General features: G+C 48.0%; 1 protein-coding gene across 8 annotated transcripts in view; it reads right to left on the bottom strand.

Annotated features, from left to right (window-relative positions):
• The window catches only part of STAT2 (signal transducer and activator of transcription 2), a 1,902,691-nt gene that overhangs the window by 1,019,347 nt on the left and 862,628 nt on the right, over positions 1 to 20,716 (bottom strand). For all 8 annotated transcript variants that reach the window (XM_069653700.1, XM_069653696.1, XM_069653703.1 and 5 more), the window contains exon 13: positions 20,471 to 20,564. In XM_069653700.1, coding sequence (XP_069509801.1) covers positions 20,471 to 20,564 — 94 coding nt within the window. The remainder of the gene's footprint in view (positions 1 to 20,470; positions 20,565 to 20,716) is intronic.

Below are 20,716 nucleotides of genomic sequence, written 5' to 3'. Positions count from 1 at the left end.
GAGTTGATGGCGCACATGACAATGCCATTTGTGAGATTATTTTAGCGAAGATTCTAGTAGGGAACCAAGGCGCACCGTATCTGAAGCAATCTCTTTTGCAGAAAAACGGAACTGTAGCCAACGTGCACGCTTTATACCATAGATGACGTCAACATCGAGATGGAGGCCTCCGAGGGACATCGAGTCAACAAAGCAGTTGAAGCTGGATATGGAATATCATAAAATGACAAATACGTGTGAGGACACAATCCATTCCAACAATAGTTACAGCTAAGTAACTTAAACCTTCTCCAGCATGGGGTCTGGCATAGATTCACATGCTCATGAATAACGAATACACAGCAGTACCACATTACAAAACCACTGGAGGTGGCAAGGCTCAACAGAAGTAAACAGTTGCCCCTGGAACAGACTCACCTCAAGCAAACAGGTTGAATCCCTAGAATTTGTGTCGACGCAGTAGAACTTTGTGAAGATATGCGTGGACCTCCACGTTGCAGCCCTGCAGATGTCAAGCAGGGGCACACCAGAAAGGACAGCTGCCATTGCAGCGATCGCTCTGGTGGAATGGGCTCTCGGACGGCCTGGCAGAGGCTGGTCCGCAAGTCGATGTGCATGATGCAACCGGAGAGTCACCTTGAAATGAAAACCTTGGACAAGGCCTTCCCACTGTTCACAGGCCCAAAGTTTACAAACAATTGAGAAATGTTCCGAAAACTATTTGTGCGTATGACGTAGAACTTTAAGGCACAAACAACATCCAGCAAAGGCTTCGAGAAGAAAACAGTCAATCGTCCAGGTATAGGTATATGTATATGCCCTGCAGATGCAGATGGGCCGCCACCGAGGTCAGGAATTTTCGTAAACACCCTTGTGGCTGATTTTAAGCCGGAGGGCAGGGCCTTGAAGAACTGGTAGGGCTGGCCTTGCACCACGAATCGTAGGAACTTTCGATGTTTCCTGTGGATGGGGACATGGAAGTCTGCGTCCTATAGGTCCAACGACATCAGGAAATCCCCTTCCTGCAGTTGGCCGAGCACGTGCTGCAACGTGACCATCTTGTTCAGAGAGTGCAGGTCCAGAATGGGTCTCCAACACCCTGTCTTCGTTCGTACAACAAAGTATCTGGAATAGACTCCCGAGACCCTGAGTCGACGGGGAACAAGCTCTATCGCCCCTTTCCGTAACATGGTTTGCACTTCTTCCAGGAGCTGAGGGATGTGGAGCTCCTGCCGGGACACCAGTGGATTTGGGTGCACTTGCTTTCGAACTCCAAGGTGTGACCCTGGGCGAGAGCGTCCAGCACCCATCTGTCGGTGGTGATCTTCTTCCACTCATGGACTAACCTCGTCAGTCGGCCTCCCACCAGGGTGCATGAGTGGGGGCCCGACATCTTGGCCGGTTCAGGCCTGTTTGGGCGCCCATACCCTTTCCTGCGGGCGACGGCATCGTTGATGATCTGCTCGATTTATCCCTGACGAAACGTAAAGAAGACGAGCAATGTTGTTGAAGAGTGCCAAGGGAACGGGACGTCTCTGTATCCGTCTTTATGGCTTGAAGGGATTCGTTGACCACCTTCTCAAGCAGATCCATCGAAGGACATGTCCAGCACCTTCACCTGAACATCTTGCGGAAAATGTGTGGCCTGCCGACGGAGGCAGACTCTGTTTCCCATTTGTCGAAAACCTGTGTCGGCGATGTTCACTGCCACCGTAATGGCATGATCTGATGCTACCTCCCCTTCCTGAAAGAGGCCGAGAGCTTCCATCTTCATGTCGTCGGGCAGGAATTCCAAGATCAGGCCCAGCTTGTACCTAAGCTCCCGGTCGTATCGGAGGCTGGAGTGGAGGCATCGGATGACATTTTCTCTTTTTACTCAGAGGCTGGGCAGGGGCCTGCGGCATCACCAGTGCTGGTGCTGGGCACAACCTCTGCTGGATCTCGGTTACCAGGGTGTGGAGAGTCGACAGGATGTCCATGGATATGTCCTGTGGTTGCGAAGGGAACATTGGAACGCTAGGCCCTGCGCCGCCGTCATCCTCATGGACCGTTTGGACTGACTCGTCGCAGTCGTTGTCTGTGGATGAGATGTCCATCGGTTGAACGTCAACCCTAGAGGGCTGTTTTGGGGCCTCCTCGCCCCCCCTTTTTCCTCCCTGAAGGTTCTGGGCCAGGAATTGGGCCGGTGCTTTTCCCTCACCAGGGGTGCCTGCAGCCTTCGCTGCTGCCTCGGCGGCCGCGTCGCACCTTAGAGGTAGGGAAACCCTTTGGGCCGTAGGAGCCACCCTCGTAGGGTTGCCACCTTCCGACCCGCGGTCGTCACAGTAGGTGTCGCCGGAGTGGCCCCTGGGGCCTTTGGCTGCACTGGTGGAGCCTGCTTGGGCTTCTTCTCTTCCCCTGTCTAGGCTTATCTGATTTCTCTGGTAGCTTGGCCGAGGTGGACGACTTCCTCTTCGAGGTAGGCTGGCTACGGAGGCTGAAGGCGATATTGATCGTGGCCTATCCAAACTAGGACCTGCATCAGCGGTGCAACCGGTAGAACCGGACTTGAGGTTCTTGGTCTTATCTTGGAGCCCCACGCATGGGGCGACCTCATAGGACTTAGGTCTCTTCCCAGAGGGAGACCACGCTTCTGGCTGTCCCATCCTGGGTGAGGCATGACCCTGCTGGGAGCACAGGCCTTGTTTGAATTGAGCCATGCCGCCAGTCTGCTATGCCAGCCTTTTGCCTTCTTCTTCGAGAAGCCAAGGCTTATCTCACACTCTACCTCCTTGTGATCCGGGTGTAGGCAGTAAAGACATTGTAGATGTTTGACCTCTACGAAGACGTTTTGTAGCCCGCATTTTGTGCACAGCCTCCTTTTTCCCCTCCGTCATGGTCGGAGGGCACGAAGTGGGCCGATGAAGGCCTTCCAGAAACTTCGAGGAATCTTCGCCCTTGAGTGGCACAAAACTTCACTGACAACGGGTCCCCATTGCTGGCCAATGAAGAAAGAGCATAGAGGCGCTGGTGGAAACAAAAATCGAACTTTTCCATGAAAAAACTTGGAAAAAACATACAAATAGCTCAGAGAGCAACTCGAAGACTCCCAACACTGAAGCATGCGCTAGAAATCTGAAGATGGCTGCCAGAGGCGGGGCTTAGAGAGAGGACTGTCATTGGATGAGGGAAATATGATCCAGAGGACAGTGATTGGTTTAGAGGAGAAATACAGTTTTAAGGTGAAAGTGAAACTATGTTTCCTTTTACTGAGGATTCCCTGTCTGACGACGGGGAATATTCATAAGTATGTGAAACCATGCCAGACCCGATGCTGGAGAATATGTACTTGTATGCAACCTCAGAAATACCTGGTGATAACACCTTCCCCAGCACTCATGAGGTTTATACTTTTGATGATGTGCTTAAACGAGCTGCCAACCTTATCAATAAGTGGGCCTAAAATGGGAATTATGCGGACATTCAGGACGTGCAGATTATGTAAATCTCCTCACAAACTAGAAACAAACAGAAACGTCTTGACATGCTGCCGCAAACTAGGGAACGTACACATGTACTACTTGCAGAAATGTGTATGCGACCTGGAATGGATAAAAAAAACAATGTGCTAATGGAAGGGTTGTCATTAAATATTGCACCGTTTAACATCTGGTGACTACTTAAACTGGAAGTGACCAACATACCATCCTAAATGTAAGCAAATTACAAGAATGCATAACTTCTGCCAACTGTTTTAATCGCTGGTATGTGATCAGTAGGTCCTCGATTAGAACCCAAGAGGAGAGTGTTTGAGTGACTACTTAGAATTTGTAGAAAATTGTGACATCTAATTAAGTATTGATGAAATACAGCAGCTAATGTTAAACCTAAGGAGTATATGAAAGGTAGTACGATTTTAGGTGCATGTACATTTTACTGTTTAATAAGTATTAAAATGGAAATATGAATTTAGATATATCATTTGGCAATGACATTTAAAATGTTAAAGTTGTGTATAATTGTTCTTAATGATTGAAAAATATGTTCAGAACACAGAGGAAAAAAAACGTGTCCACACACATGAACCCAGAAAATACACCAAACTGATTTACTAAAGAAATATATACTTCTCAAAAATGTTTGTTTAAAAATATTGCCCATAGTTAAAAATATATGTTAATATATATTTTTTTTTTTTTAAGTTCCTATGAAAAATTATCTGCAAAATGTGCCTCCAAATCCTTTTCAATGACTTTGAGGCAACCATTTTCCATACAGAAACAGTAACATCCGTTTCTTTTATTTCTCTGCTCTCGTGGAAGCAATCATGCAGGAGCCCCCTACTGGGAGCCTAAGCTTTTTGCTGCCGGAGAGCAGAGAATAACACGTTCACAGTCCTATTAATGGCAATCCTAATATAGCAAACGGCACTTTTCAAATCTATTAAGCGTTTGTTTTCTGTATTAGGATGGCATTCATAGGACTGACTGTCCTGTGAACACTCTTTCAAAAGGGCTTCTGTGGTACAGTGTTTAAGGGATAGCCCCTTAACCATGCGACCCAGGTTTAAATCCCGGCTTGTAGTATTTTTTCTGGTTTTTAAAAAAAACAATATTTGAAGCACCAGAAAAAAAGGCAGGAACTCCAATCCAGGCCATGTGACTGAAGTAGCAAACCATTCATCACTAAACCACCTGCTAATCACATGTGCTCATTGCTGTGTTGTTATATGTAAACAATAGATGGGGAACCGCAGATAGGACTCGCTTCCCAGGAATCACTACCATATACCAGGGGAACAACCAGGAGGGAATATCTTGGATAATCACCACTCCTGGGAGCAGTTTCGGTGTAAAGGGCTCCAGGGACACGAAACAGCCCATTAGGTATACGGCTCTTCTACACAGGTGGGTTTGTAGGATTATACATGCTAGGACTTGAACCCTCAGCCAGAGAAACAGAAGCTCCTCTCAAACCGGGTCTCTACTTTCAAGCAAGGAGTGAAGGATCCGATGACGTTGTCTCCCAGGAGAACAGGGAACCTGAAGAAATGGCTCCCAGCAGCAGGGCAAACAAAAGGCAGGAGCACGGCACCAAACGGTTCCATGACAAGGACAACTGCTTGTGGCACCGTCAGGCTGCCCAGACTGATTATGCAACACAAAAACGGCATTGCAGCAAATCTCTGGATGCCCACAGCAGACCACAACGAAGCAGAAGGTCCACATGGTAAACAACAGTAAAATGCCCCTGAAACGGTCCGAAAGTGGAGGGCTCAACTTCTTGCAACAGAAACCCCAAACTGGGAAAAGACCCAGCCACTGGTTTTAACCAGTTTTGCCAATTGAGGGCTTTAAAAACGGAAAGAATTGACAGGAAAACTCCTCCAGCAGGTCGGCAGACTTGCTACCTCCAAGTTACTGGGTCAAAGCAGCAAGAGAGTGAGTTGGAGGCAGGGCAGAACCTAAATACCCCTGGGAACAGGGCCTGACCTCAGGCCAGCCAGCCAATTGCAAAAAGGGGCTGGGGGCAGAGGTTCATGGGACCAACCCTGCTTGTTGGTCATTGGGACTGCCAACCATACTTGTTGGTCACTGCTACTGCCACTCAGCCAATGCCACCCCCACAGGATTTTAGAGGGCTAGCCCAAGTACCATTACTAGCCAAGACAAGTTAGGCAGCCATGATAGGCACACAAAGCCCACATGGCCAGAACGGTCCTCTTGAGGCCACTTTGTGGTCACCTAGAAAAAGGGAAGTGCTAGAAAACAAAATGGCTGTGTCCAGGATTTCAAAAAATGGCGACCAGAAAGGTACATTCGACTACCAATGCCGTAAAATAGCTTGCACCCTTGGTGAGGCCAAAATGAAAGCACAGCTACTACCAACCTATTCCCTAAAACCAAATTATAGTGAAACAGTCTCACCAGGGCAGAAATGAGAAATGGGGTGCCTGAGAGGTGCCGCTGAGACTGGGCATCTTAGGGGCGACAGAGTATCATATACCTTGTATAAAAGGAAATAAGGTCAGGGGGACTTCAGGAGAAGTCCCTCTGGCCATCAAAAATATATCAAGGAACCAAAAAAGTGGGCCTAGAATCACCAACCTAGGAATCCTGGCTAAAAAATATGGAGTTAGGAGGGAAGGCAGTTTGGGAAAGGACTATTGATTTTCTCTTGTCCAGTTTATGTTGGTTTGTGTTGGTTTGTGTTGTTCGCCTAACAACCTGGAAGAGAGCCCAGCGGCTTTCCTCCCAACTTTTCCGTTAGCGCCATTGTGAAGTTATTTCTGGTCATTCCTATACAGTGTTATCAGAGTCGTCACCCTCCTAAGGGCCATGCATGACCACAGGGAGCCGACATCTAGATTGGACTAAAACAGTAAAAACCTATATGGAGTCTGCCATGTGAAGGTCACAAAGAGTCAGGTGTGCAGAACACCCATTTTAAGTCCAGCTTGTGGTTGCCCTGAACAAAGGAAGCCTTCATAGCAAAATGGGAGCAGAACCTAATAAAAATACATTGGTACACCAATGGCTACATAAAATTTATATCGAGCTACCAATGCAGTTAAAGGGCTTGCACCCATGGTAAAGCCAACACTAAATTAAAGTTGCCACCAGCCTACTCCCTAAAACCAAAGTAGGGTGATATAATCATCATAGGGCACAAATGGGGTGTTTCGCCCATGAAACTGCAAGCTTTATCGAAAGCCCATGACCATATATACTCAAAATGAGCAAAAAAGGGTTACAATGGCAGGGGACTAAAGCCCCTCTTGCCAATACAATAAAATATATCAGTGATCCAAAAATAGAAATCGAGGGAAAGCAACAAAGTTAAGGGGCACTAAAAAATGTCCCCAGATTTCCCAAAAATGTAAATGGTCTCAACAGGTCTCATGAAACACATGGTGTTGCTGCAAAACCACTTCTGCTCCCACTACTGCGAGTAGTCCAATCTTGGAAAACAAACAGTGAGGGTGTAGGTCCCGAGGGGCATTGTGGGAGTCTGCACACACAGTGTAAGGATTGCGTGGTATCAAGATAAGACAGACACAAGTGATCACAGTTCAAGGGTAATGGTAATGTGTATTTATAAAGCGCCTATACACAAGGCAAGTGTTTCAAAGCGCTCAATGAGGGAGGGAACAAGGGGAAAAAACAACAGTCATTCAGAGCCCTTGAAATTCTGAAACGATAATAGTCTGCACAGGCAGAGCAAGTGCAAATAATACAATTAACAGTTAAGACACATTAAATAGGGATGTCACGATTCTGCAGGTTTACCAAGTGCAATTAAGGGGTGAAGACAGGGGAGAACAGACAGACGATCTTCAGGCACAGTGCATTCGGATCGTGCAAGTGCACAGGTGGTTACAGGGAGAGGGAGGTCCAAGTGAACCTGGGGTAAGTGCAGAGAGGGCCACTCTCTTCAGTCATTTCACAAGTGCATTGAGGGGGGTGGGGTGGAGTGCAGGGCCCAGAGGCAAGTGCGAGAGAGGACTGGTGGGGTGCCAGGGGGTTCTAGGTTAAAGGGTCAAAAACAAAAGGCTCGAATGCCTTTTTTTCCGACAGTAAAAGGACGGAAAAAAGGGATCGATTTTTTTTTATGGGGGGGTTCCACCCGGCCCCCCGTTTTTTTAATAAAAAAGTTTTTTTTACATGCTAAAGCAAATAAATAAATAACAATTCGATCCTTTTTTTTCGAACATTTGACCGGACACGGTGCCAGGGACCTGTGAGACTCTGAGGTACACTAGGCGGCCAGTCAGCAAGCTGTAGGAAAAGGAGGGAGAGAGGGAAAGAGCAGAGAGCTAGGTTAGCAGGTTAGAAGGGGGAGGAGAAGAGGAAGGTCTTGAGGAGTAATGGGAACTTAAGGAGATCAGGCTCTAGGCGGAAGGCGGGAGGCTATTCCAGAGAGAGGCCCCTGCTGAGGATAAGGATCTCCCTCCAAATATCTGCTTGGAGAACCGGCTCACTCGCAGAAGGTTGGAGGTAGATGAGCAGAGGGCTCGGCAGGGACAGTATTTAGGTAGGCAATGTTGCAGGTAGGACCCAGGCATCAGAAAGCCTTGTGGACAATGCAGAGTGTCTTGAACTTGATCCTTGCAGCCACGGGGAGCCAGTGAAGGGATTTCAGCACCGGAGAGATGCGGTCCGTGTGCTTGAAGCCAAGGATAAGTCTTGCGGTTCTGTTCTGGATGAGTTGCAGAGGGCGCAGGGCAGAAGTAGGGAGGTTGAGGAAGAGGATTTTGCAGTAGTCCACCCTAGAGAGAACCAGGGCTCTGGAGACAGTGAGCCGCTGGGGGAAAGTGAGAAAAAGTAGAGTACCTCTGAGGAGGTGTAGCCCTGCAATTGAGTGCGGGCGCAGGGCCAAGGGAGGCCGGCCAGAGTGAAAGTGGGAAGGCAGGAGCAGGGGTCCCAATGCAAATGATCTCAGTCTTACTTGTGTTGAGGCAAAGGTCATTTGCAGCACACCATGCCCGAGTAGTGCACTGACAGTCAGATACGACCAAGGAGGAGGCGGATGAGGGAAGCCTGTAAGATAGTTGCGTGTCATCCGCGTAGCACTGGAAGTTAGAGGTGAATGTGGCAATCACTCGTGCCAAGGCAGCCATATAGATGTTGAAGAACGAAGGGGATAGGTTAGATCCCTGGGGAATGCCACAGGTTGAGAGAGCGATAGTCGAGAGTAAGGCTTGGGGTTCCATCAAGGATGGGCAGTCAGAGAGAAAGGAGGTTAACCACACCAGAGCCTGACCTGTGATTCCCAGGTGTCACAGAGACGTGCAATCAGGATGTTGTGGTTAACCATGTCAAAGGCAGAGGAGAGGTCAAGAAGAATGAGGACAGAGGGAGTGTTTGTGTCAAGGTTAGAGAGCAGCTCTTCACGGGTGTTCAGAAGAGCAATTTTAGTGCCTCTGGATGCTCTAAAGCCACATTAAAGCTGATGGTCGTGGAAGCACCCAATGTATTCAGTGTGGAGGGTCAGCTGAGAGATAGCCAACTTCTCCAGGAGTTTGGCCAGAAAGGGAGTAATAGAGATAGGGCGGTAATTTGCCGGAATGGAGGGGTTGGCAGAGGGTTTCTTGAGCAGAGGGTGCACAAGGGAGTGCTTAAGAGCCATTGGAAAAACTCCAGTGGAAAAGGAGAGATTGCAGAGATCAGCCAAGGCTGGGGCAAGGGAGGCATGTTGTCCTTAATGGTTTTGGAGGGGCAGGGCTCCACCTGTTTGGATGAAGCCTTCATAGACCAGAATTGTCTGGCGACCTCTTCGGGTGAGACGGATGAGAGAGAAGAGAGGGAAAGTGGAGGAGTGAGGGGGGGGGCAGGGGCGGCTCCAGTGTTGGTGTATGCTGTGGTTTGGAAGGGAGGAAAGGATGTCTTGGATTTTTGTGATGGAGTGTGCATACCGGGCCGAATAAAGGTCCTGGGTGGGTTCGACAGAAGAAGAGGCTGCTGTAGAATTAGCCAGTTACTTACAGACTTTGAAAAGTTTGGCGGTGTTGCTTGATGACGCGGAGATGCAGCCTTCAATAAAGGCTCTTTTTTTAGAGTGGATGCAGTCGATATTGCCTTTGAAGGAGGCGGCAGGCCAGTTTGTCAGAGGGTTCGCCCGTCGAATTCCATTTCCACTCAGCTGCCCTACATTTGCGTTTTAGGCCAGCCAGATCGGAGTCGTACCAAGAGTTTCACTTTTGGGATGTGTCAGACGGACCATCATGATAGGGCCAAGAGTATCAAGAGTGTTGGAGATAGAGAGATTGAGGTTAGAGAGGGCTGTGTCAGGGTGGGAATCAGCCGCAGGAATGGGAGGAGGAGAGTAGGTGGAGGCAAAGGCAGCCACTGTCACTTTTTTTCATGGGTCTTGTGACTTTGAAGCTGAGTGGCCATGCCGGGTGTGCCGCTGCAGGAGGAGAGGCGAGCTCCAGGTGAGTTGAGAGAAGAGAGTGGTCAGTCCAGTAGAGATGGGTAGTGAGAGAGATGTCAGTAGAGATGAGAGCATCCAAAGTGTGGTCCACGATGTGCGTGGAGCCAGAGGACAGGATAGAGAGGGAGAGTGAGTCGCATAGTTTGCGGAAAGGACCTGAGCAGACAGGAGAGTCCAGGTGGATGTTCAGATCACCCATCAGGAGGAGTTTAGAGGAGGAGAGTAGGGAGGAGGCCAGGTCTGCCCATCCAGAGAGGAAGAGAGTGGAATAACCTGGTGGCCGATAGAAGGTGGCCATAATGAGAGAAGATTTGGTTATAGTGAGTCTGCAAACCAGGCTGCCCACCACCAATAACGATTACATTCTCAGTAGGGAGGGGCCGAATCTCCCCCCCTCCAGAGAGACCTTTAACATGCCATTAACCCCATCCTGATCGGAAAAGACATGAAGGTGGCATGTATCGGGTGCTGAACCCACTGCATTCAGACTCAATCTCCACCCCGTGCCCATGAATAGCTGCAGTTATCCGTTCCATTACATAAATATTCTTAGCCGTATTGACCAACTCCATTTTCCCAGGCAACAATAGCCTTTTCCAGTGCATGGCCAAGCATGCCCCAGTAGGCAACAACAAACATTGCACCAAGTGAGGCAACGCCCGAAATTCCCCATCAGCTTCCTCCAGACCAAACAGCACCAATAACGACTTTTGCTGCAGGGAAATGCCATCCATCCAAGCACTTCATCCCAATAAACCTGGACCTTATCACACCGCCACAACATATGCCAATGATCTGCCCTCTCACCACACACATGCCAGCAGAGTGCACTCACCCCAGGGAACATCTTAGAAAGACACACCAGGTCGTACCACCATACATGTAACAATTTAACAATGTGGAGCTTATGTTGGCAAGCAATCAACACTTTTAACACCCTACTGCATAACTTGCGCTACAATTACGCTGCAATGCCCCATGCAAATGGGTATATATTATTCCTTCTTCCATAACTGATCCACCTATGTCAAGCCTGCCTCAAGCCATCTCAAACCTCTCCAGATTTGGAATATGGTCCCTCACCCTCGGGGCCCACAGGTGCCTCAACGGAGAGGGCCAAGCCAAGCAGTGACCCCCTCATCTCCAGCCCCCTACGCCAGATGTTTCAAATGAATTTAAGAATGGGATGCTCCCTTATCCTTCGCGGTATCTGGTCCCTCGGCACCCAGAGCCATTCCCCCACCATTGCCGGTCAAAGATGATAATTATCCAACTCATCCAACTCATCCAAGCCAACTCACTGCCGCTCCACCTGCTCCCTCAAATGAGTTACCACCACCCGAAGCTGGGCCGCCTTGCAAGTCTGCAAAACCTACTCCCCTGCCCTTTTTTGGAAGCACTTTCTTTCTCTGCCATAGTCCCTTCACTTTTCTAAACATCGAATCAGGTACCCCAATCATGGGAAGCATCTGAAACAAATAAAACAGCATGGGGAGCAAATTCATCTTTATAGCATTAAGACGTCCCATCCATGATATTGTGAGATTATCCCATTTCCCCATATTGCTGAATAACCTTCCCAACAGAGGACGATAGTTCGCCTCCTACAACCCATGCAAGTTCATCGTAAGAATGACCCCCAAATATCTCATTCTCAGATGGTCCAATCCACTTGAATCCCACTCCCCCTCCCCGCCAAAGGGAAATAGAGTAGATTTGGCCCTATTAATCTTAAACCCAGAGAACTTCAATCAATTCCACTGCTGCCGGTACCAATCCCAACTAGTTCTGAAGGTGCAATAAAACAGCATCTGCATACAACCTCATGTTATATCCCAACTTTCCTACCTGAATCCCTTCCTCCCTTAGCATTTGTGGCCAGTGGTTCCAAATTGAGCACAAAAAGCAAAGGTAAAAGGGGACAATCCTGTCTCGTACCTCGCCCCAAACCCAAAAAGGAAAACCGGCCGTTCGCTGCAACACACACCTTCGGACTCAAGTACAAAGCCATAATGCCATTCAAAACCCTACTCCCCAGTACAAACCTGCACAACACTGCCGCGGGCAAGGTCCAATCCACACTATCGTAGCCCTTCTCTGCATCAATAGAGAGCAATGTAGGATTTTTCGCTGCCCCAAGCACAGTCCATTATGTGCAGTGTTTTCTGCATTGGCATCAGCCCCTTGACGCCCCCTTATAAATTCCACCTGATCCGAGTGAACCAGTCGAGGCATGTATATATCCAACCTAGAGGCAAGGACCTGAGTGAATATCTTTGCATCCACATTACGTAATGAGACAGGTCGATTGGAACAGCAAAGAAGGGGGTCCTTACATTCCATAGGTATCACTGAGCTCAGGGCACTCACAAAAGATCGAGAGGCTCTCCCCCGACGTCAAGATGTCGTTAAACAACTTCGTCAAATAAGGGCCAATTAAGGCTGCAAATGATTTATAGAATCCCAATGTGTAGCCATCCTCACCCGGGGCCTTCCCCAACCGCAGATGCCGAATAGCATCTACAACCTCCTCCCCCGTTATAGGATCATATATACTTCCTGTCTACATGGGTGTCAGGAAAGGGCAAGAAACCCCATTCAGGTAGGCCTACAGTCCTGTGGAGTCCACCCGCTCCTCTCCCGTACACAACCCCTAGTAAAAGGAAGCAAATCCATCCACAATCCTCTCCGTTCCCTGTATTGCAGTTATCCATCTGTCAACCGGCTGCCCACGAAGTCGGGCAGCCAAGAGCGCATCGTCCTTATCCCCTTTTCATAATACATTTGTCTCAAAAATGGAAGCTTGCAAAGAATCTCCAATAACTGCAGATTTTCCCTTCAACAAACCCCTCCACGTTGATTTGGCAGCATCCCAAACGGTACAGATATCCACCTCCCCCATATCATTAAGAAAATACTCCCTAATGGCACCCTCAAATTCCTACCGAAACACAGGGTTCTTCCACAGCGATTCATTACATCGCCACAATGAGGGGCGAGCACTCAACCCCAACCATGATAAATCCAGCAACACCATATTGTGATCCGATCAACTGACCGGAATTATCACGCATCCAAGCACGCTATCCCACAACTCCCTGTAATGCTTGTGCGACAATGCGAGCCAGAATAACATGGCACCGATGCGCAGCCATTTTTGAACACTCATCTCCCATCAGAGTAATAAAGTCTGCGTTTCTGCGGGCCTCACAGAATAAGCAAGTAGCAGCGAAAACAGGGCAAGGTCAAAAATATTATCTGAGTGGACTTACTGCAGAGAATAGTTATTGTATTGTCCATTGAAGGACGAATACAGAAAGGGAGTCTGAGCACAATACAGGTGCATGAAAAAGGGTCTCGGAATTAATGCGAGGGAGAGGGGTGCTGGGTTTTTCCACTTCTAACTGGATTTTTCCACCTTCTGTCCCTTCGACTTGTGATCTGCTCTTCGGCCGAGTGCAAAACACAACTGAGAAGGGTGGGGAAATGCTGTCATGATCTCTGCTTCCAAAAGGTCAGGGTTTTCCCAACTCCCTTGGAAGCAGATCCATAACCCAGGTTCCGAGTGCCAACCAGTCCCAATTGGGACCTTTTGGACCCAGTCCTGGCGCCAGTGGCACCAGGCTCATAAATATGCCCAGTCCCAGCGCTGGAAGCGCCGGGCTCATAATGCTTGGGTGGACTTACCTGCAGCAGACCATGCTGCTTACTTGCCTGCCAGTTGAGCCTCTGATCCTCTTCTGTTTGGAACTACTTTTCCTGTTGGGTGGGGCAGGAGCCACTCCCTAGATTCAGAACACTGGAACTCTTCTGGAAAGCAGGAACTCTTTTCTTACCTAGGCGTGGCTGTGGAAGGAGACACCTAAGCACTACAGGAGGCTATTTAAACCACACCCGATGGATGAATCTTGCTTTGCGTTATTCTGCATCCTCTGCAGCAGAACGCTCATCGTGTCTTCTGCATCTGATCCTGGGCCTAAGGAAAAAGGCTTACCATCCTGAATCCAGTCTTCAGCAACACCTATAAAGACAAGAAAGAACAGGTTAGCATTACGGTCTTCAGTGACAGCTCTTCACTTACCTGGTCCTTCGGCTGTCACCAACGCCTCGCGCTGCATTCCGGCATCTGAAAGACAAAGGCTTACCTACTCTTCGTGCGCTCCGGAGGTCTTCACACTGCATTCCGGCATCTGAAAGACAAAAGCTTACCAACTCTTCGCACGCTCCGGAGGCCTTCGGCGCTGCATCCCGCATCTGAAAGACAAAACAAGGTGCGTTTAAAGACATTGGGGAACTTTAATACTCACGTGCCATTACTCCTTTCCACATCTAACCCAGTGGGTATTCCGGCACCCTGCAGCCGCTCCGACCTTGTACCTGCAAAATAAAAAGACAGAGCGCATCGTGAAGCAGGCAACAAGCGCTTACTTACGTGCTTCCAGGCGCTTCTATTCATCACACGGGCTCCATCTTCAACTCACTTCAGCCCGTCATCCGCCATCGCCGGAACCCTGCAAAACAAGAAACATCATTACTAAAGACTTTAAAGACATTAGAATTACTCGAAACTTACCGTTCGTGCAGTAAACGACGGACAGCAGTCCTCTGAAGTCAAGAGGCCTGCTCCCCTTATCCAGTGAAGAAACTGGTTACAGCACCCTGCCCCGAGGCAGATGGAGAGCACGGCGTTCACTTACCTAAGGTGAGAGCGTTAACCTTTGGGGTTCTACAGGAGAAGAGAAAGGGAAGAAGAGAGAGACTTTCAATAACCCAGTTCCTTAATCCCATATTTTCTATCTGCAGACATCTTACCCTTCGAGTCAGACATACAGTGCACAGAGGTCCAGCCCAAAGAGCCAGCCGTGTGTTACACATCACCTTTGAAGATACGGTATACGCCCAGTCAAGACCGGCGCCTCTACGGGAATCAGGTGAGCGTTACAAATGCCCCCATAAAGGAGAGAGCATTGTATGGCAAAAGTTAGTAAAAATCCGGACCTGCGGGTGATGCACTGTCACTGAAAGGGAGGATGCTCTGCTTCAGACCCCGTTAGACGCAGTGATCTCTTTGCCTACCTGCTGAGGGACTAAGCAGTGTCATGGTGGCCAAGATTAAGTTTTCTTCTGCCTCATGCTTAACAGTGATGTTCCATATATTTCAATATATCTAAGTGTATGTTTGTTTATTTGTATCTATACATAAATACATATATTGTGTGAATAAAGGGCCTATAACGAGCCATTTGTGTTATGATATTATATAGTTTATGTGTTTTATTTTTGCTCGTCTGTGTCCAATCACTTGTTTTTGCTAAGGCAGGCGGGGAGACACAAGTGTTAGTGCTTCCCCCATAGGGTCAAACAGACGCAAAACACTCCCTCCGCACACAAAGATAATGAATGCACGTATAGATCTCATGCAGCGGAGAGTGGTGAAACCCCTATTCCGACGATGAAATAAACGTCATGCATCATGCAAATCGTAAGAGTCCAGGGAGACCTGCAAACCTTCAGAACCAACCAGGGAAGCCCTATCCCCATCCACTTCCAGAATCCTTCTATCTAGTATTGGATCGGACCACATGTTGAGGTGACCCCCAACTATCAGATGGCCCTTTTGCCGTTCCTCACCACCTTTGCAATTGTTGCCCTCAAAAATCGCAATTGTCCTTGGTTAGGGGTATATATTTATTGTTGCCAATGTAAGCCACACTCCCTAGACGAGGCATGAGACCACGTGAGCACTTTTCCATGTCATGACCGCTTCCATCCTCAATCTCTTGTGGAGAAGGATCCCCACCCTAACCTTCTTAGAGTCACCACATGCTCAACCTTAACAACCAATAAAGCCACATGGAACCCTCCTTTCCTCTCAGAGCAAGAACCTTGTGTCCTCTCGATCTAAAAGAAAAATTCTACTTGGCGGGCTGCTGCTGCACTGCTAGCCCCAGTGACTTTGCTGTCAATTTTGAGTCTTTGAACTTTGAGGACTCATCGGCTTTGGGGCCAAACAGATGCTCCCCAACAAAGGTCAGGTCCAGGAGCTTTGTTTGGATGTTTGGGGAAAACCTTGCGGTCCCAAGGTAGGCCGACCTGTGCAGCACGGTCGACGTGCCCATCGTATGACCCACGCAGTCAGTGGCATCTAATCCAGCCTGGAACGCCTGGCAGGCCATCTCCTTCCCATCACATGCAATGTTCACAAAGCCATCCAAAATCTCCCCCACAGGGAAATGATTGGCTGCCACTGTGATGGTGTTCCATAAAATATGCAAATATTTCACAAAGGCACAAGAGGCATTGATGGCTTTTAGTACGATGCTCCGCGAGGTGAACACTTTTTTTGCCAAAGTGTCGACTTTCGACTCCCTATCGATGGGGAGGCTCAGCGTCGAAGTCGAGGACCTCGAGGTAACCCTAACAGCATGTACCTCAGGGTTTGGATGAGCCATCAAGAATGGAAGAGCACCCCCCTCCACCCGCTGGTTTATATTTATTTTGTCAGCTCTGCGTCGATCGCCCGCATTGAACGCGGGTGTTGTCACAGACACATGACTGGGTCTGCTATGGCGGCACTGAATGGCATGGCGTGTTCCGCCTGAGGCCCTTAGCTGAGCAGATCTGTAAATTCATATTGCATCAATAGCTTCAACAGAGCACAGAATCAGAGTGCCACGACTACCTTCTCAGCCGCCAAGCGGTACTGAGGGTTCAGATGCATGCATGGGACCGCCTGTTGAAACTCGACATCTGAGGACGAGTCTAGCCTGCTCTCGTTGTGGAGGCTCTCCGCCATCTCTAGTAACCCCGCTTGGTGCAGCATGAAATCAGTTAAAGGATCCACAGATGCACCAATCACCGGTTCCATCCCAAAAGGAATCGGGTCGCCCTGCTCATTGAAGATCGACCGCACTGAGTCAAAGAATTTAGATCTCGATCCTGGTACATAACTTAAATCCTGATAGATAGATGTGCTGGTTAAGGGGCTTTGCGGGCCAAGGTGAGCGTCAGCGGTATTGGCGCTGGAGTAGGCTTCTCCTTCGAGGTTGAGCACAATGGCGTTTGACCTCCCCTGGCTGCCTTTGCACTGGATGAACTAGGCACAATTGGAGCAGAGTCTGCCTGTGGCCTCAAGGCAAAGCACGACCAACTTTCATCATTTGCCCTTTAAAATCTTACCACTCCTCCCTGGACACACCATTAGAAGGGTACAACTTACCCTTTTCGTCTGATTCATCGGCATCGCATCAGTTTTTCTTTACGTGCAAAGATGACAAGGACGAGTGGTGTGACTCGCTACGCGAGTATGTTTGCTTTTTGGATTTATGACTCCTTTCTTCCCGACGTTTCTGGGGAGTATTGTTTCATGTGTTACCTCATATAACAGATTGTAAATTGGTCTTTTATTCTGTTTTTTTTTTTTTTTACACAAACTGAGTTATATGTTGGGCATTTTACTCAGTTTGTGAAAACAATTAGTGGCGTCAAAGCTTCCTCCATGTTTATTCAGGCTTCCTCGCTATATTCGGTAGCCTGTCCTAATTAGAAGGACATTTTAGAGCATCTCCTTTAAAAAATATCTCCACCTGCCACTAATCTGGAATCATTCATAATGAATGCAGGTTCCCCCATGGGGTCCCTCGCCGCTCATAGCACCAAAAGCTGGCTCTGCCACTGTACAGAACCTTGGAAGTGTTACACAGAAAATGATTAAAAACCGTCAGCTGTGCGCCAGCTACACACATTCTTCCATCAGCAGCGATATAGTGCCTTCATCGCTGGTCTTCAGAACGTAAGCAATACCTTCATAATGTCCTGAGGGAGATCCCAATTACTGTACCTTAACCTTTCAGTAGCCAGGGATGCAAATTGAGTGTGCTCACACCCAAGAGAAAGCAGATCGGCTTTCTGAGGAAGATGTATTGGAGGATTGATGTCCATAACGTCCCAGTACCACATCCTCCTAGCCCTCAGGCTCCTAATGACTAGCGGAATGATGGTAATCGGTGGGAACACATACAGTAGTGGGAATTTCCCATTCATGATGAAGACCTCCCCCAGTGCTCCTCTCGGAGGAAATTCCCTGGAGCACAATAGTTTGCACTTCTTGTTGAAACTCCATGCAAACAGATCCACCTGAGGGGTTCCCCAAAGAGTAAAGATCTTCGAAAGAACTTCCTGGCACAGCTCCCAATCGTAAGAGACCGAGCCATGCCTGCTCAGGGCAGCCTCCACTGTCTTCTCCATCCTGACTAAGTTAATCGCCAACAAGTAAATCTTGTTGCACAATGCTCAATACCAGAACTGCATTGCCTCCCAGCACAGGGGGAGTGACTTTGCACCACCTCTCTTGTTGATGTAGTGCATGGCCACTGTATTGTACGTGATGATCAGGACCGTCTTTCCCTGCATAGACGGCAAAAAGGCCATTGGCTCCAGTCTGATCGCCCTCAGCTCAAAAGGTTTTTGTGGAGTCGACTCTACCAGGGACCACAGCCCGTTCAGATGAGTGCCCCAGCCCTTAAGGGAGGTCCACCATAGAATTTTCTCTGAGATTGATGCCACAACCAGGCTTTTGGATGCATGTGGGTGTGGGGAGTCTGAGCTCCGATACCATACAGACTTTGTCGGGCTCTGTTGGATAGAGTGCCTTCTTTTTTGCCTCTGAAGAGGAACTAGGGAGACCTGCTTCATCAAAGACTTCCATCATTTTACGATGGAATCCCTCCCACTTCTCTGCCAAAGTGGATTTGGAAGGAAAGCATACCTGCCTGTCAGGTGAGGAATCTGATAAAGAGTACCTACGTCTTAGTCTACAAGGAAGAGGATGATCAATGTTGACACTTGCTCCTTGAATTGTACCCTTTTCTGTGTTTTTGTCTCTTTTCTTGGGTCTCGCTGGCGACTTGTCAACTGCCTTGCAGGTTCTCCCCTCAGAAGATTTATGTTTCTAACAGAGAGACAGTTTCAAAGCCCTCTCCTTCAATGACTTTAACGTTTGGCATGAATCGCTTCAGTGATTAATAGTGCAGATGGACCTTCATACCAATGCCACATGGTGCCCCCTGCTGTTGAAATGTTTCTGAGATCTGCTGCCGCAGGACAATATATAGAAGATTTGAAATCTGTGGGTCGGCACAATCCATTAGAATCACTGTTTTGAGCTCAAGAGATTTTTCACTGGACTACCTGTGTTCCATGAAGTATAGGACCAACCACTCAATCCAAAACACTATGCGGATATGTCTTAGAATGTTGAGCCAACTCTGAAACTGAAGACATAACGCCTCTCTTTGAAAGAAGGGTGCAATTTGTGGGGTGTGAAAAGTCTGTTCTGCCCTGATACTTCAATCCCGGACATCCTAGAGTTCACTGGATGTTCAACTACGTGGTGTACTGGATCACAAAATTGTAAAGTCTGGCTTGAGCCATGGTTGTTCAGGATTCATCTCTTCAATCTAAAGTAATTCCCTTGAGGTAACACCTCTATCAACAACTACAACTTAATAGGAGACAACCTAGTCATTGCCATGGTGGCATGATAGAAGCCAGGTTTACAAGCTTTGCAGATCCTGTGATCTAGTTTCTTTAAGGAGTACTGTGCATGAAACAGAGTGTCACCTGTGGTTTTGTGAGACAGGCAAAGCCCCTTCATCCTGCTAACTTCCGATCATCATTGTTAGCTAGATTGGTGGGTTTGTCAACTCCTACCCTGTGTCTAACCTCTAAACATGAATATTTTACCCAAAGGTGTCCCAATGAACAGTGAACTTTGTCACACAGAGAGACTATTCATGGACTCTCACTGCAAGATATGTGGTGTTGCTGACAATGCTTGGTAAAGTCAATTGTATTTTAAATGCCAAGGCATGAGATCGGGATGGTGAAGAACAGTTTTAATGTACTGTTCACAACCCCGAATCCGACACGCAGAGACTGCAGCTAGGACTTTTCCGGTGGGAATCTAACCCGGGATTTTTCAAAGAACCAAGACCTCATCCAACATGGAAATATTACTAATTGTACTTATGTGAATATGAGATAAATGCCATGATTTGAAAAAGGCTCTTGAGGAACTAAAACACGTGTCATCAACAAGGGCTCTCCTTTGGGAGATTGGTGATTAAAACACAAACCTTCTGTTTACCACAAAAATACAATTTGGAATCAAACCAAAACTTGTGTGGCGCAGTTCATGTGTGAAAGCAACAAACCTATTTCTGGCACTAACATGGGACCGCAGAGAAATCTTCTCAAAATCATGTCAGGATCATACATCCCAAGGGTGTCTCACTTGACCTGCAGACTGAGTCCAATTAAATACTATACAGTATGCCTGGGGACAGACACAACCTGTGATTTTGGGGCGCAGGAGTTCAGAGAACACGGCTAAAGGTGTTAGAAACTTCAGGGTACGCCAGAGCTCTAATTGCCGTGCTGGACAGTTTATGTGAGTGTTTGCTGAATGCTATCCAAACCCCCAAAACACACTCACATGGCTATAAAAAAGGGCTGTTAGCCCTCACCCCTACGAGTATAAGTGACACGTTGACATTACCAAGTGTTTGAACTCTGCCACCATTCCTTTCTTCAACACATTGTCCATACTGAGCATTTTGTCCAAAGTCCCCATGATGTTGAATTTTCGATACCTTCAGAGAGGGAATACAAAAAAGATAATATTTACTGAGCTGGAAAAGTTCAAAATCACTCATCATTTCAATCTTTTAATTCCATATTTGAAAGGCTGATCTATTGTTAAACACTTCAGCTTCTGTTTCTTTGCACAGATACGTAAAGGCAG

Source organism: Ambystoma mexicanum, chromosome 3q (genome assembly GCF_040938575.1).
Source record: "Ambystoma mexicanum isolate Mex_15411 chromosome 3q, UKY_AmexF1_1, whole genome shotgun sequence".
NCBI classification, from domain to species: Eukaryota; Metazoa; Chordata; class Amphibia; order Caudata; family Ambystomatidae; genus Ambystoma; species Ambystoma mexicanum.
This window is presented reverse-complemented; position numbering and strand designations above follow the sequence as displayed.